The sequence below is a fragment of the Triticum urartu genome, chromosome 6 (genome assembly GCF_003073215.2).
Source record: "Triticum urartu cultivar G1812 chromosome 6, Tu2.1, whole genome shotgun sequence".
NCBI lineage: Eukaryota > Viridiplantae > Streptophyta > Magnoliopsida > Poales > Poaceae > Triticum > Triticum urartu.
In genome coordinates this window covers 14,433,473-14,448,946 of record NC_053027.1, presented here as the reverse complement: position 1 = coordinate 14,448,946, position 15,474 = coordinate 14,433,473, and the positions used below count along the sequence as shown (strand labels likewise).

Sequence of the window (15,474 nt, the reverse complement as noted above, 5' to 3'; positions counted from 1 at the left end):
TTATTCTCTAATTCAACAGGGTTAACTCTACAAGATTTTACATTTGGGTACAAGTGAATTTAAATGCCTTTTTTGAACATATATAGTCTAAACTAAAAATACCCGTGACAAACTTCAATTGTTTCAATGCTCTTACAAAAGCTAGCTTGACTACCGTGGACAGAAACACATAACTATTTCATATTAGTGCTAAGTCCAAGTCCATGCCATGTATCATTCACCATTGCAAAGGGTAATATCAATGTACCATCAGATCTTTATTTGATGTTAACTCTTCATCAAGTATTATAATGTGCTCCTTCCAAGCAACTTACGAAAAGTAGAATTTACATGTTCCGCAGCAACGCGCGCAGTATCATCTAGTTCTATATGTTTTATATAAGATGTTGCTCCTGCTCGCGCATGTGCACTGCAGGGTCCACCCTGCTAGTTTAAAAGATGACAATATTGTGGTAGTCTTTCCATTGATTGGCATCCAATCTGCCGAACCGTTCTATAAATCCTACCTACCTACCTCAAAGGTCCCTCAGATTGCACTTACACTTGTTACACCGTCCCAGATTCACAAAGCCAAAGCCATGGAGAAGCTGGGAATGAACCCCGTCAACTCGTGCCCGCTCACGCCGCTGGGGTTTCTTGAGCGCGCGGCCACCGGGTTCGGCGAGTGCCGGTCCGTCGTCTACCACGACGTCGTCTGGACCTGGAGACAGACCTTCCGGCGCTGCCTCCGCCTCGCCTCCGCCCTCGTGTCGCTCGGCGCCTCCCGCGGCGACGTGGTCTCGGCGCTCCTCCCCAACGTGCCGGCCATGTACGAGATGCACTTCGGCGTGCCCATGAGCGGCGCCGTGCTCAACACCATCAACACGAGCCTCGACGCGCCCACGGTGGCCGTCCTGCTCGCCCACTCCGGCGCCAAGATCATCTTCGCCGACCCGGCGTTCCTGTCGCTCCTCGCCGACGCGCTCCGCCTTCTGCCGCCAGGGGGCCAACCTGCGCCGCGTGTCATCCTCGTCGAGGGGAAGACTGCATTCTGAGATTTTTTTTTTTTGCGGGGACTGCATTCTGAGATCAATCGACATGTTAATCTGGAACAAAAGAAAATGGCACAAAGCTTCTCAAAATGGATATGCTCGACAGCTAGGTAGTTATATAAAATATTCTTATCTATATTTACTGAAGTTTATGTAAAGAATCTGATGTGGACATGCAAGCACACCTTGAACATTAATTTAAACAGCAACAATACTATTTCTTCAGACTCAAACGGCACAACTCTTACAAGATAGTAACATCATCTAACACAAATGAGGAACAGCTCCTGTACCCAAAGATGGCGAGTGGTGAATGGTTCTTGCCAATGCACGCAACTTAGAATCCATATATCCATACAGATGTACATAAATAAAGAGAAATGAATCAATAGAAAAAACTTTGCACCTTCACAAAATTGGTGGCTTCATGATCACAAATTAAGTAGTAGTAGAACAAAGAAAAATTAGCTACTGTGGTATAAACGTATATAGAGAAAAAAACAGGCATGCCATCCTAAAAAGATGGCTCCATCTAGCTTGTTCCTTGACTCAAAAAAACATGGGTGCACTGCCTCTAATTTATCTCTTCTACTTTTTTTGCGAAAAGTCTCTAATTTATCTCAAAAAGCTAATCTGAATCTAATGCATTGTGACTTTCTGAGCAGTAGCGGTCAAGCTGTTCTTGGCCTCTTGCCATATGGATGACAAGTCCAGAGGATCATTAGAGGTTTCTGTCTGTAGACTTACAAACTACCACAGTAGATAAAATGGCAGCAAATTAAAATTAGATAAACAGAAATTTGCTGACATAAACAAATGGCATCAAGAAGAGTCTGAACTGAAGCGACACGCGAGCACACACGAACAATCATTCAGACAACATCGTCACTATTTCTTTCAACGCGGCAAGCAAGCAGCACAATTCTTACAGAGGTTGTAACATCATACTGCCAACTACATACAGAATGCATGAAACGAGCATCAAGCCTACTGGTCTAGGATGAGGTGAACTTGGTGACGGCCTTGGTGCCCTCGGAGACGGCGTGCTTGGCGAGCTCGCCGGGGAGGACGAGGCGGACGGAGGTCTGGATCTTACGACGTCCGATGAGGAGTTGGCAGCACTCACAACGTACGAGATGCTTCTCGAGAAGGGAGACCCGGAGTTCGCCTGGGTCCGGCCGGCGACCGAGTGGGATCCCATGATCCTCAACTACACCTCCGGCACGACGTCGGCGCCCAAAGGTGTGGTCAACTGCCACCGCGGGATTTTCTTGATCACCGTCAACTCGCTCATTGACTGGGCGGTGCCCGCTCGACCGACGTTCCTGTGGACGCTGCCCATGTTCCACGCCAACGGGTCGAGCTTCCCCTGGGGGATGGCCATGGTTGGCGGCACCAACGTCTGCCTCCGCCGCGTCGACGCCGCCGAGGTCTACGCCGCCATCTCTCGCCACGACGTCACCCACCTCTGCGCGTCGCCGATGGTGCTCAACGTGCTGGCCAACGCACCCGAGGGCGTGCGGAGGCTCCCAGCAGCAGGGAAGGTGCGAGTCCTGACGGGCGGCGCGCAGCTGCCGGTCGCCGTGCTGGAGCTGGCTGAGGCCGTCGGCTTCCAGGTCAGCCACGGGTACGGGCTGAGCGAGACCGGGGGGCTGGTGGTGTCGTGCGTGTGGAAAGAGGAGTGGAACAAGCTGCCGGCGCCCGAGCGAGCGCGGCTCAAGACGAGGCAGGGCGTGCGCACGCCGGTGATGGCCGAGGTGGACATCCTCGACAGCGAAACGGGCCGCAGCGTGCCCCGCGACGGATCCACGATGGGCGAGATCGTGCTCCGCGGCAGCTGCGTCATGCTGGGGTACCTCAACGACGACAAGGCGACCGAGGCGGCAATCCGAGACGACGGGTGGTTCCACACGGGGGACATCGGGGCCAATAGCTCCTGTGCGATGTTTTTCATGCGAATTGGAAGGAGTGCGATGTTATTGGAATGATGGCTGCGATGCGACGTTTTAGAAGCAAACAATAGCTCCAATGCGGCATGGCTCTGTTTAACCATGAAATGAAAAACATGATGGGTTAGCGATTCGAGTTATGACACGCGGGACCTAGCAATTACTCGCATGCGGGTGGGACCCACAACTTATCCACGCAAGCATGCCCGTGCTCATCAGCGTGCCCCGACCCGAGCCAGCCACGAGCCCGAGCCAGCCCACCCCACCCCCCCGCCCTCCATTGCTTGCCCTGCCCCTTTCCTTTCCCACCTTCTTCTTCCTCTGCTCCAGCAACGAAGCGCGCCACCGGCGAGTGATGTCTAGCTCGACTTCGGCCTCCCGCCAATCATGGATGCAGTATGGTCCACTGCCGTTGACAAGATGCCCCGATTGCCCGCGCATGGAGCCTCTGAAGCGTTTGACTTGTGTGAGGGAAGAAAATGGCAACCGTGGGCGCGAGTTTGTGAAATGCTTGAGCAAGCCACAGCCGGGGCAGGTTAGATCTGTGTTCTTGACCAATCCTATGGTTTAATTTCTCCCGATTTCTTTCTTTTTTCCTCGAATTAGGGCGGTGGATCTGGGTGGTGGATCTAGGATTCATGCGCCTCCGGCCCCCTGTTTTTCAGGTTCTGAAGAAATGTGGACATTTTGAGTGGCTCGATGACTATGTTGAAAGGTTGAAATTGGAGGGATCAACCGGAACCCAAGAGCTCAATTTTGGGGGGCGGCTTGCCGTGGAACAAGCCCCCAATTTGGCGGACAGAGCCGATCCGATGATGCACAATGCATAACTGAAGTGTGAATTGAAGAAAATTGGCAAGCAACTAAAGCATCTGATCGATTTGAAGCAGCAAGCAAATATGATGGCTGGAGCATTTTATGGTTGTGTCATTGCTATGGGTTTATTTTACTTGATGTTCATCAATCGCTAGAATTTGTTAGAGTTTCAGTTAGTGTGTCAACTAGTTTCAGGGGTGCCCAGTAGTTTGAGTTAGCCAGGGACCATTTGTTAGATGAATTTGAATTAGTGTGAAGCAAAACTTGCTTGAATTATTGTAATGATATTCTCAGGGGCCCTATGCAGTGTTCATGCTCTATTTCCTCTGTTTTTGTTCTTCAGTTAACAAAGTACACACCCAAATTCAGTTTCTAGTAAAAAAACAAAACTGGGCTGCCGAATAGATTTTGGGTCGTGATAAAATGGGCCCTGAGAAAATAACCATGCCCAAGACCAGCCCACCCGCGTAGGGGCACCAGCCCACCTCTAACTTCGGCAAATAAAATGGGGCCCAATAAAATGTTACTTGTCCTTTTATTTTGCCTTTTTCTTGCACTAAATTTTGTGATGGATCATTTTTTGATGCACTAAAGCTAAATGTTAATTGTTTTTATGCATGTCTACGGTTCCATGAACTAAATGAGTTGCATGCTTGCATGAAGTGCCCGAAGTAAATTAGTTTGCATTTCCTAGTTGCACCCATGTCCATAGTGGGTTTGCATGGGGCTCCTAGTTGCATGTCCATGGTTTGGCCAATATTTTGAAGATGTTGTGTGTGGTGATTGGGGTGTAGAAACCCGGTCCCATAGAAACCCATAGCAATACACGAATAATAAGCAAAAACAACCCATAGCAATCCACTAATAATAGCACAAAACACACAATATATATAGTAGCATACCCAATGATTATATAGAAGCATAACGATTGCAACCCATAGTTCCACGATAGCCTTACAACTCCATGATAGCATTACAACTTAAAGTACTAATAAAACTTAATAATAGTAGCATAATGATTACAACTTAACAAAACTAATACGATAGATCTATAGCAAGCTAGATAGATAGGGGGGCACCAAACGCGGGTTCTTCGGGTTCTTCTTCTCCTCCTCCTCCGGGGCCACCTCGCTCCTCGGGCGCCCTCGCTCCTCCGGGCGCCGCCCTTCACTCCTCCCCCTCCCTGTTGTTGATGGGGTACGGGAGCGTGTGCATAACGCCGTTGTTGGGGAAGATGCCGTTGAAGTCGGTGAAGATATTGTAGGTTGTGAAAGCTATGAACTCACAACCAACCCAATACGCTCGCCCGAGGAGATGGAAAGCATCGAAAGGGTTAGTGAACGTGGCGAGGAGCCCAACCACAGCGCTGTTGTGGTTGACCTCCTCAAGATGGTACATCCGAGGAGAGCCGCGGGGGAGGTGGCGGAAGCCGGCCGCAAGGAAGAACTCCGTTAACTCCCTTGCACCCCTCCACCTCGAGATCGCCCAAACCCTAAGGGTTCTCTCTACATACACTCCGGCCGGGTAGAGCCTTTCCGGCGTGGTTGGGGGGAAGCGGTAGGTGGGGCCATTGTACTGCATGGTGGCGGGGTGGCTCGAGGGCTCGATAGGGTTTGATGGAGAAGAAGGAAGAAGGAGGGCAGAGGAGGCAGAGGATGGGGTGTGGATGAGGAGGGAGAGGAAGACGATAGTGCCCGGCTTAAATAGCCCAAGTGCGACGTGGTTTCATCCCATAGAATTAATGGGCGGGCGGCGTTTGGTGGTGCCCCATGAAAGTGTGTACACGAGCGTGGGAAACGGGTTGCGATCCTTCTGTGCCACCGGTCGCGGGTCAAGGGGGACGGGTTCACGCACGCGTCTGCGCCGTCGTGGGTCAAGGGGACACGCCTGCCCCGGGTTCTCTGCGTGTGCCGCCCGTGCATTCATGCCCGTAGCCCATTAATTTGCACATCTTGCCAGGGCCTGGCTAGAGGGCAACGTTCGGTCAATGGGAGACGTGACAATAATGGACGCCTTCATTTGCCCATCTTGTAACGGGCAGCACGCCGTTTGAACTGCATCGATACCCACATTGATACCCCATGCCAGTATTGCGTCCTCAAAGAGGAGCACGCCATGTACAGCACGCCATGCAGCGTTGGCTTTTTGGTTGTCTTCATCGGGCTGCTGCATTGTGGCCGGGTGCATGCTTTGATGCGACGATGCATCGGTTGTAATGGTAGGCATGCGACAGCTTACTGCGTCCATAGGGGTGGCGGAGCAGGGCTACGTCGAGGCCATGCATGCAAGCACGGGCGCAGTTCTGCGGGTGAGCATGCATGCTGCGGGTAGGCACGGGCACGCATGCAACAATGGAAAGAGCACTGCGTAGGCTTGGTCCATGCACCGTGTCAACTCTTGTCATTGGATTCAAATGAACGGTCCTGATGCCCCAACGAGAGAGGCTGATCCAAACCCCACCGATTCAACCAATCAGCGCGTCTCATGCAGATCAATGCACACTGTAGCTAACCCTAGCGCCTGATCTCAACCGTCCACGCACAACGATCGACGACCCAGTAGTGTGCGGGGTTTTGAGGGGTTTTGAGGGGTTTTGAGGGGTTTTGGCTGATTAGGGTTGAGCATAACTAATTCAAAAAAAAAATCAAAAAATATAAAACTTGCGCACATAGTCTTATTATGTCGTATAGTAATGAGAAAAAAATATAAATATGATTTACATACATTTTTGCGAAAAATCCTTCACAAAATTGTCATTCCTCGAATAATGTAGTATGGAGTTCAAGGGAGAGAGTAGTGGGCACCTGAGTGTATAGGTGGGGTTTTGAAAATGAAAAGTGTGAAAACCTCACCAAAACTTCATTTTGGATTGACTAAGAAAGATCTTAACTTACTTTTCTCATTTTCATGTTTTAAACTTGTTTTATATATAATTTTCTATTAAACCTTGTTTTTCCAAAAAAAGAAAATAATAGAAAATTAATTCAATAAATAGTGAGACTTTAGATTTACACTATATAGGTAGAATAGATGTGTAGAAAAATTATTTGTCTGGTTTAGACAAGGTGCAAAAAAACTTGCTTAAATATGAGGCCGTTTACCCTACCTTTGGAGGTCATTTGAGACACACTTTTCATGACTATGAGTTCAACTTACCAAAAGGGCTCGGAATGATCAGCAAACAAACATATTTCAGTTGAGGTACTTTAGATAGCATTAAAACATCAATACCCCATCCCTAATTCAAATTTGAGCCCAAATTTGAATTTAAATTTGAATTTTATTTGGCTGGTTTAGACAAGGTACCAACAAGCAAGTTCGAATAGAAATACGGGATACATAGTGACTACCAGTACGCACCAAGTTACAAATATTATTACATGCCCCAAATTTCCAAACTGTTCTCTGTTCTACCTCTTCCTACCACGTCGCGTGCCCTTCTTCGCCTTAGCACTTCTTGTTTTTGGTTCAACTACACACACAAGTTCACTGATCATCTTGGTTTTTTCACTGGTCTTTTCAACACCTCGCCAACACCCTTGTGATCAGTGTCTTCAGTCTCAATGTTGACAGCAGTTTCAGTTTCTTCGGTGTGTACCTCAACATGGGTTTCTTCAGTCTGGACCTCGACACGCTCAGGTTCAGTTTCAACCTCGAGAGCAGTTTCTTCAGTCTGAACCTCGACACGCTCAGGTTCATTTTCAACCTCGAGAGCAGTTTCTTCAATCTGAATGTTGACTGCAGCAGGATTTTCTTCACTCTGCTCAGGCTGAGGCACACTTCTCTTCTTTCTACCGCCATTGACTCTTGCTTTTTTTGTTGGCCAACACTGTTCAACAACAAGGGGCTGACTTGCTCGCTTCCTCCTGGTCATTGGGAAAATGTTATATGAAAGAACATGCGGTGCCCCCATGTTTGGTTTTGGTTATTGATGAAAATCTCTATGGACTAATGGTTGCCTTGAGTTATATTTGAAGGTTTTGTCCATAGGCTTTTCTTGGAGTACATGTGTTGGTTTCAAGGAGAGTTTGTGTTAACCAAGGTGCTATTCAAGGAATTACCTAAAGATTGGTCTTGTGAGAGGTTGATCAAGACTAAGTTAAAGAGTGAATCAAGTTGATCAACCCACAAAGCGTAGAAGATGTACCGAGAGGGATCAAGTGATCCCATGGTATGGTAAGCATTGTCAATTACGCTTTGTGTACTAACCCATGGTCTTCGTGAGGGTTCTTTGTGGGGTTAGGTTGCGGAAGAGTAGCTCACCCATAGTAGAGTATGGGGGAGCAATCAACTAGTCTTCATCGACTCAACACAATCAAGAAAGGTTGTGGTGTGCAAGTTCAAGTGGAGAATCACGAAGAGATCAAATGCTTGAAGCTTGCCGTCCATTGTGGTGACAATGGACTTGTGAAGATGTGCGGAAGAAAGGCTCACCCATAGTGGAGTATGGGGGAGCAATCAACTAGTCTTCATCGAGCCAACACAATCAAGAAAGGTGGTCCAACTTGAGGGAGTCAAGATCGTCATCATCTAGCTCAAGTGGACCATGTGCAAGGCAAAGGTTTGCCCTTGGTAGGTTTTCTATTTTACCGGTCTCATGATGGTAGTTGGGAGACCGGGTTATAGGATCGATTGCCGTACTATCAAGGGGGGCTCTCAATGAGTAGCTTGATCGTATCGTTCATAGAGAGCTCAAACCATTGCATCCTTGCATCATCTTTATTGGTTCTTGTTTGGTTCTTCTCTTTGTGAGTTTTGGAGCTTATGGTCATCTTGGTGACAAGCTCGAGTTCATCGAAAACGGAGTCCACTCGCATCTTCTATGATGTTTTCGATGTTGGAGGTTTTTGCTGGTTCTTCTCGGTTGGAGGTTTCTCTCCTCTATTTGTTGGCATACCTCCCCTGCCTCTTCTTACTATAACCAGTCGCTGTTTTGATGCTACTCGTCGTCTTGTTTCCAACAAGCTTGAGGTTGCTCAATTCGGAGCTCATATGCAGAAGTTATGGCAGTTCTGGTTTTCTTGAGTGTGGTTTTTGTCAGGGTCCCAGCGGTAGTACCGCTAAGGAGTCACAAGCGGCAGTACCGCTTCGCAGCGGTAGTACCGGAGGTGACTCCGCAGCAGTACTACCGTTGGCTTACCAGGTCCCTACCGCGTCGATTCGAGGGGTCTTTTTCTATGTCGGATTGTGCGGTACCTCGCCGCGGCAGTAGCGCGGCAGTACCGCTCCTTAGCGGCAGTACCGCCCTTCCTCCGCGGTAGTACCGCCCGATTCCCTCTTTCCCTTTACCCTTCGTTCTGCGCGGCAGTACCGCCGAAGGGTACGGTAGTACCGCCTAACCCAGCGGTAGTACCGCTGTCTCCTGCGGTACTACCGTCCCAAGGTTCATGTTTTGTTGCTCCTTTTCCCTGTTTCTTCCTCCTGAGCGGTAGTACCGCTCGTGTGCGGGCTGAGCTCATAACGGTTGGATTTTCCCCCTCCTATAAAAGGGGGTCTTCTTCCCCATTGAACCTTATCCTTGGAGCTCGTGTTCTTCCCCCATTGTTGACCTTCTTCGAGCTTGCTAATTCTCAATCCCTCCATGGATTCTTGCTAGTTTTTGAGGGAAAAGAGAGAGGAGATCTAGATCCACATTTCCACCAATCACTTTCTCCTCTATGTGAGGGGAACCCCTTGGATCTAGATCTTGGAGTTCTTGGTGTTCTCTTTCTTGTTCTTCCTCTCATTTTCCTCCCTAGCATTAGTTGCTTCGGTGGGATTTGAGAGAGAAGGACTTGGGCACTCCGTGTGCCCTTGCCATTGCATTTGGTGCATCGGTTTGAGTTCTCCACGTGATACGTGGAAGTTGCAAGTTGAGAAGCTTATTACTCTTGGGTGCTTGGTACCCTTGAGCTTGTTCCTCTTGGGTGCTTGGGCGCCCTAGACGGTTGTTGGTGTTCGGAGCTCAATCATTGTGGTGCAAAGCTCCGGGCAAGCGTCGGGGTCTCCAATTAGGTTGTGGAGATCGCCCCGAGCATTTTGACGGGTTCGGTGACCGCCCCCAAGGGTTGCCAAAGTGTACAGGTTCGGTGACCGCCCCCAAGGGTTTCCATTTGTACGGGTTCGGTGACCGCCCTCAAGGGTCCCTTAGTGGAATCACGGCATCTTGCATTGTGCGAGAGCGTGAGGAGATTACGGTGGCCCTAGTGGCTTCTTGGGGAGCATTGTGCCTCCACACCGCTCCAAACGGAGATTAGCATCCGCAAGGGTGTGAACTTCGGGATACATCGTCGTCTCCTCGTGCCTCGGTTATCTCTTACCCGAGCCCTTTACTTATGCACTTTACTTTGTGATAGCCATATTGTTTCTTGTCATATATCTTGCTATCACATAGTTGCTTATCTTTCTTAGCATAAGCTGTTAGTGCACATAGGTGAGCCTAGTTGTTTTAGGTTTTGTGCTTGGCAAATTAACCACTAGGTTTATTCCACATTTGTTCAAGCCTAAACCGTAATTATTTTAAAATGCCTATTCACCACCCCTCTAGGCGACATCCACGATCTTTCATTATAGATATAGTAATTGGAAAAAAGCACCAAATCAAAACACAGACAAATAAACAAGAACATACTTTGGCTTATCAGGAGTGTAACGGCATTTGACAGATCCCACTCTGTGCCCAAGTTCCTGGCACAACTTGCATATGTTTTTGTTACCTTTTGGGCCCTTTTTGGCTTTCCATCTTTATTTCCCTTCTTACTACTCCCACCTTTCTCAAACCATGCCTTGAATCTACTCTGTTTAGGCCTGCTAGCCTTTCTTTTCGTCAAGGGAGGACACATGGAAAATTCAATGTCCACTTCAGGCCACTGAGACTGATCTGTAAGTGCTGGAATTGGAGTAGCATATGCAGTTTTGAATCTTGCTACCGAATAATATTCATGCAAATATGGGTGCATGTTTATCTTCGGTTGGGATGCTAAGAAGAGAATGGCATGCTCACATGGTTTACCAGTGTATTGCCACTCGAGGCAAGTGCAATCATGCAATTCAGTGTTAACAACATGTATCCTTCTAGTTTTGTTATCTCTAACTTCAGCACCCCAAGGTGAAGATTTTTCAACAAACAAATGTGAAAGACATCTGCTCCTATTGACCACCTGTTGTACCACTGCTGGAAGCTTATCACCTTGCAGACAATCACCTATCCTTCTTCTCAATTCCCACAACCGCATGAGCATGATCCTGATTTGGTCAACCATGTCATGCACAGGCAAATCTTTTAACTCCTTCACCTTGTTGTTGAAACTCTCTGCCAAATTGTTGTTGATGTGGTCACACTTGATGGCAGTGTTGAATGCTGACCTGTACCATAACAAAGAATGGTAGGTGTTCAGCCATGGACCAAACTCATCACATGCTGCCATTATCTTATCAAGATGATATTTGTGTGTCTGTCTAGTGTAAGATCTTGCTACTGGCCACATGCGCCCAAATTCTTCTCCTCTAAATTTTTTGATCAAATTCATCCACAAATGACCGAAGCACTCCCTCTGCTCAGCATGTGGAAAAACATTTTTCACTGAATTTTCAAGTTCCTTACATGCATCTGTGTGTATAGCCAAAGGCGACACTGGCCCTAGGCATCTTTTCAACTGGATCATGAACCATGTCCATGAAGCCTCTGTTTCTGACTGAAACAAGCCAACAACAATAGGAAACATCCAGTTGTGTCCATCTAGAGCATTGCATGCTGCCAACTGACCATTCCACTTGCCTGTCAAAAATGATGAGTCTATGCTCAAATATGGACGGCACCCTGCTTTGAACCCATCAATGCAAGGCTTCAAAGCCATAAAAAACTTGGAGAACTTGACTTCACCTTTGGCTGATACCTCTGTATCTATCTCCACAACACTGCCAGGTGACCTCTTTTCCACCTCTGCTTTGAAGTTGTAAAGCATCCTAAATGTATTTGCCCAATCACCATATAAATTTTTCATTACCCTTTGTTTTGCCTTCCACACGGTGGTATATTTCAGTTTAACGGGGTACATATTTTCCAAGTCTACTTTGAGTTTCTTCGTAGTAGTGTTTGGTGTTTTGGCTAAAATTGGGGTGATCTTTTCTGCAACCCAAAGTTGTGATGTCATGGTTGATACTCTCTGTGAACTTGTAATACAAGTATGTTGATTGGGGATTTGGTTAACCCTGACAGTACTTCCATCAGGTTGCAGTCTAGCAGATATGTACCACTTGCAAGGCTTCACACTACCATCAAATCCTCTGCACCTCGCATAAAACTTCTTTCTATCAGTCCAAACAGTCTTGGCATCAAACTCATGTTTCACTGCATAAGTATTGAAACACATCCTAAACTCCTTCATGCTTGGGAACAACTTGCCTACTTCAATGACAGTGTTTTCTTTGTCATACACATGCACCAGCTCATCATCATGTGCATCATCTACTTCATCTACAGCTTGTTCCATCAACTGTCCATCTACTTCTTCATCAGCATTAGCAGGCAAACTAGATTCACCCCTCTCCTGCTTATCTCTGTCATCGACTGGAATGCCAAAAAGTTTGGCCATCTCAATGTCAGGCATTGGTGCAATGACCAAATTAGTAGGCTCATCTAATTCAACTACATTCCAATCAATAGTTGCTGCAGTTTCAGTTTCAGTTCCAGTCACATGTCCCTCTTCGGCTATTACTGTAAGTTCAGTACACATGGGAATCAATGGCCTCTGTGTAGCCCAATCATCATCTACCATTTGCGCAGCCAATTGTGATGGCACATATCCAACCTTCGAAAAAATGTTCAGATCAACGAGCTCAGCAAAAAAATTAGCCCGTTTGCTTGTCCAGCCGTTTTGCCGATCGATTTCTTCAACAACCTGTTCACCATCTTCTATTCTCACATACTCTCCTTTCCAATCATCAAACCTCAACAGTGATACTTCTTTCTCTGGACCCCAAACAACATTCTCCCCAATTTTTTCCACCCATTTCTTCACTGCCGTCTCTCCCATGTTTTGTAGAACTTGTGGATCAATCTCTGTAAACTCAACCTCCCATTTAACAATTGTGTCTCTCTCAATGTTCTGTATGCTACCATCAACTAATTTTGCCTTTGATGGAAAGAAATTAACTGTCAATTCGAAGGTCCGAGCGGCAGCATCCCCTCTGTCAGTGGCGGACAGTGTGAGCCCGTGAGAAAAAGGGGAAAAAGCAGACGAGGCCACCCCCTAATTGCATGCAAAATTGGATCGGGGAGAGGCGCATCACCTATTCGAAGTTGAATCTGGCGGCTCCATCTCAGTATGCCCACGGGCTCCCCTCACAACCTATCGATTCCGCAAGCGAAAACAGAGGAAACGAGCTGAGATCTACGGGTCCGAGAGAGGAACGGGAGGGCGACTAGGGTTTGAATTCACTCACCATTTTCTGAGGAAGAAGTCTCCGCCGCCGTTGAGAACGAGGGCTCCGCCGTCGCCGCCGAGAACGCAAGATCCGCCGCCACCGGAGAAGAAGGGGGGCAGAGTGGCAGGCCCGGCACGGTCGGGCGGCAGGGCACGGTCAGCTGTTTTGACGAACAATTAAGTTGGACCCACATGTCCTAACATAAACGGGCGGGCTTGGTTGACGACCAATTTAACCACATTTAATAGTCATGTCGTGCGTGGGCTATTTACCTGCTCAAAATTGTCGCACCACAGCCATTCCCTCGAACAACGTCGCACTCTTGCCAATTCACCTCAAATGTGTCGCACATGAGCTATTACCCCGGGGACATTGGGGTCATGCACCAGGACGGCTACCTGGAGATCCGCGACCGCTCCAAGGACGTGATCGTGAGCGGCGAGGACAGCATCAACAGCATGGATGTGGAGTCGGCGCTGTACGGCCACCCGGCGGTGAACGAGGCGGCGGTCGTGGCCTGGCCGGACGAGGTCTCGGGGGAGGCACCATGTGCGTTCATGAGCCTCAAGGAAGCTTGCACCGTCACCGCGGACGAGCTGATCGCGTGGAGCCGGGGGCGCATGCCGGACTTCATGGTGCCAAAGACCGTCGTTTTCCGTGCCGAGCTGCCCAAGACGTCCACCGGGAAGATGAAGAAGTACGTGCTCCGCGACCTCGCCATCGGGATGGGACCCACTCGCGGCAGCTCGGAGATGTAGGTCTATGTTCTTGCTCCCCTTTGGCCATATGGCAGCAGCATGGCAGTGCAATGTCATGCATAGCTTGTATCCTCCTTGTCTATCTTCGGATCTTCAGTTCAGCAATGTCATCCTTACTCCTTACTCAGTCATTTATTCCCTAGTTAAATGGTAATCGAACCCAAGTAAGAATTGGTGTTTTTGCGGAGAAAAGCAATTCTACCATGCACGGAACCGAATATGTGCATGTGGGTTCGCCGTTCACCGTTGCTTTGAGATATGTGCTATATTTTGAGGGGTCGACAATTTTTGTCTTGTGGTAGAACGTTGCATTAGGAAAATATAATTCTTGTTACAACATTGCTAAAATGCTTCATTCTACATTGTTCTGTACACTACTGGAATCGACGAAGATGCCTAGTTTCAGAAGTTTGCTGAGTACTGTCTATCGGGACCTCGGCAAAACCTGATATATGGTGGGAACGGACAAAAATGAACTCAGTAATCAAGTGAAACCCGACAAATATACAAGTTGGCCTAGTGTTGTTTACCGATTTTTTTTCAAAAGTAGCATGTTTTTTACAGCAATTTCGGAAATTAGCAGTGTTAATAAGTTATTTGCAAAACTAGCACCCCGTCGGCCTCCCATTGGCCGAAGTGGACCTTTTCGGCCTACGGAAGCCCGAAGACACGTCTTCGGTTAAGCCAGGCCGAAGCGTGCGCGAACTGGCCCGAAGACGGGCCTCTTCGGCCAGCCAGCGACCGAAGATGGGCCTCTTCGGCCAGCCAGCGGCCGAAGAGGTCTTCGGCTTACCAGTGGCCGAAGAGTAGCGGATAAGGCCCGAGCGGCATCTTCTTTCTCCTCTCGTTGTTCTTCCTTTGTCTCTCTCGTTCCTCTCTGTACATCGCCCCCCTCGCTGATCTCTTCGTTTCTCCACCTATTTTCGAATCCAAAGCACAGAAACGGTAGATCGTAGCCATCTCCACCGGCCTACGGTCATTTTTTCCCAATGGGATAGCTATTTGTGCGTACAAGTGAGGTGGAGTCATGATGGGGTGAGGAGGAGAGGCCATGGTGGGCTGAGGAGGAGGAGGCGGTTTGGCTGGTGAGGAGGAGGTGCAGCTTCGTGCCGCCGAGGGGGTGGCGTTGGTGGTGTCTGTTGGTGCAAGTTCTTCGTGAGGTGGCCACACGCGTCGAAGGTATAATCACGCGTCACATTTTATTAGTGTTAATTGGTTTGTGTTGGCATTTTAGCGGATATTTAGTGTAGCCGGTAACAATTTGTTCATTGCGATTAATTAGAAGGTGGCAATGTCTGACAGGTGAAAATGTCAGTATCAGTAAATTTGACTGTTTACTATGGCCCTGGTAATGTTCGATATAATGAGTTGGGGGTTGATCTTAGCGAGTTTAAAAATGGCGTCATGACACTTTCAGACCCGGACAGAGTGGACATTAGACAGTTGAAGCACTGGTTGACTACTAGTTTTGGGTTGGATTCTGAAGTATGTTCCGTCAGTATTCATGCATTGTGG

The 15,474-nt window shown here is 48.2% G+C and overlaps 1 protein-coding gene across 1 annotated transcript; it reads left to right on the top strand.

Annotated features, from left to right (window-relative positions):
• The first annotated feature begins 578 nt into the window (after positions 1-578).
• On the top strand, positions 579-13,959 carry LOC125516190 (2-methylpropanoate--CoA ligase CCL4-like). Its single transcript, XM_048681671.1, has 3 exons — positions 579-1,010; positions 2,099-2,950; positions 13,573-13,959. Exons 1-3 carry the CDS (start codon positions 579-581, stop codon positions 13,957-13,959), a joined length of 1,671 nt encoding a protein of 556 aa, XP_048537628.1.
• Positions 13,960-15,474: the final 1,515 nt, after the last annotated feature.

Excerpts from the sequence above, each read along its gene's own strand:
- LOC125516190 (XM_048681671.1), top strand. The coding sequence starts at position 579 with ATGGAGAAGCTGGGAATGAACCCCGTCAACTCGTGCCCGCTCACGCCG. Across the intron at positions 1,011-2,098 it reads CTGCGCCGCGTGTCATCCTC|GACGAGGCGGACGGAGGTCT; the intron begins GTCGAGGGGAAG and ends CTCGCCGGGGAG. Across the intron at positions 2,951-13,572 it reads GGTGGTTCCACACGGGGGAC|ATTGGGGTCATGCACCAGGA; the intron begins ATCGGGGCCAAT and ends TACCCCGGGGAC.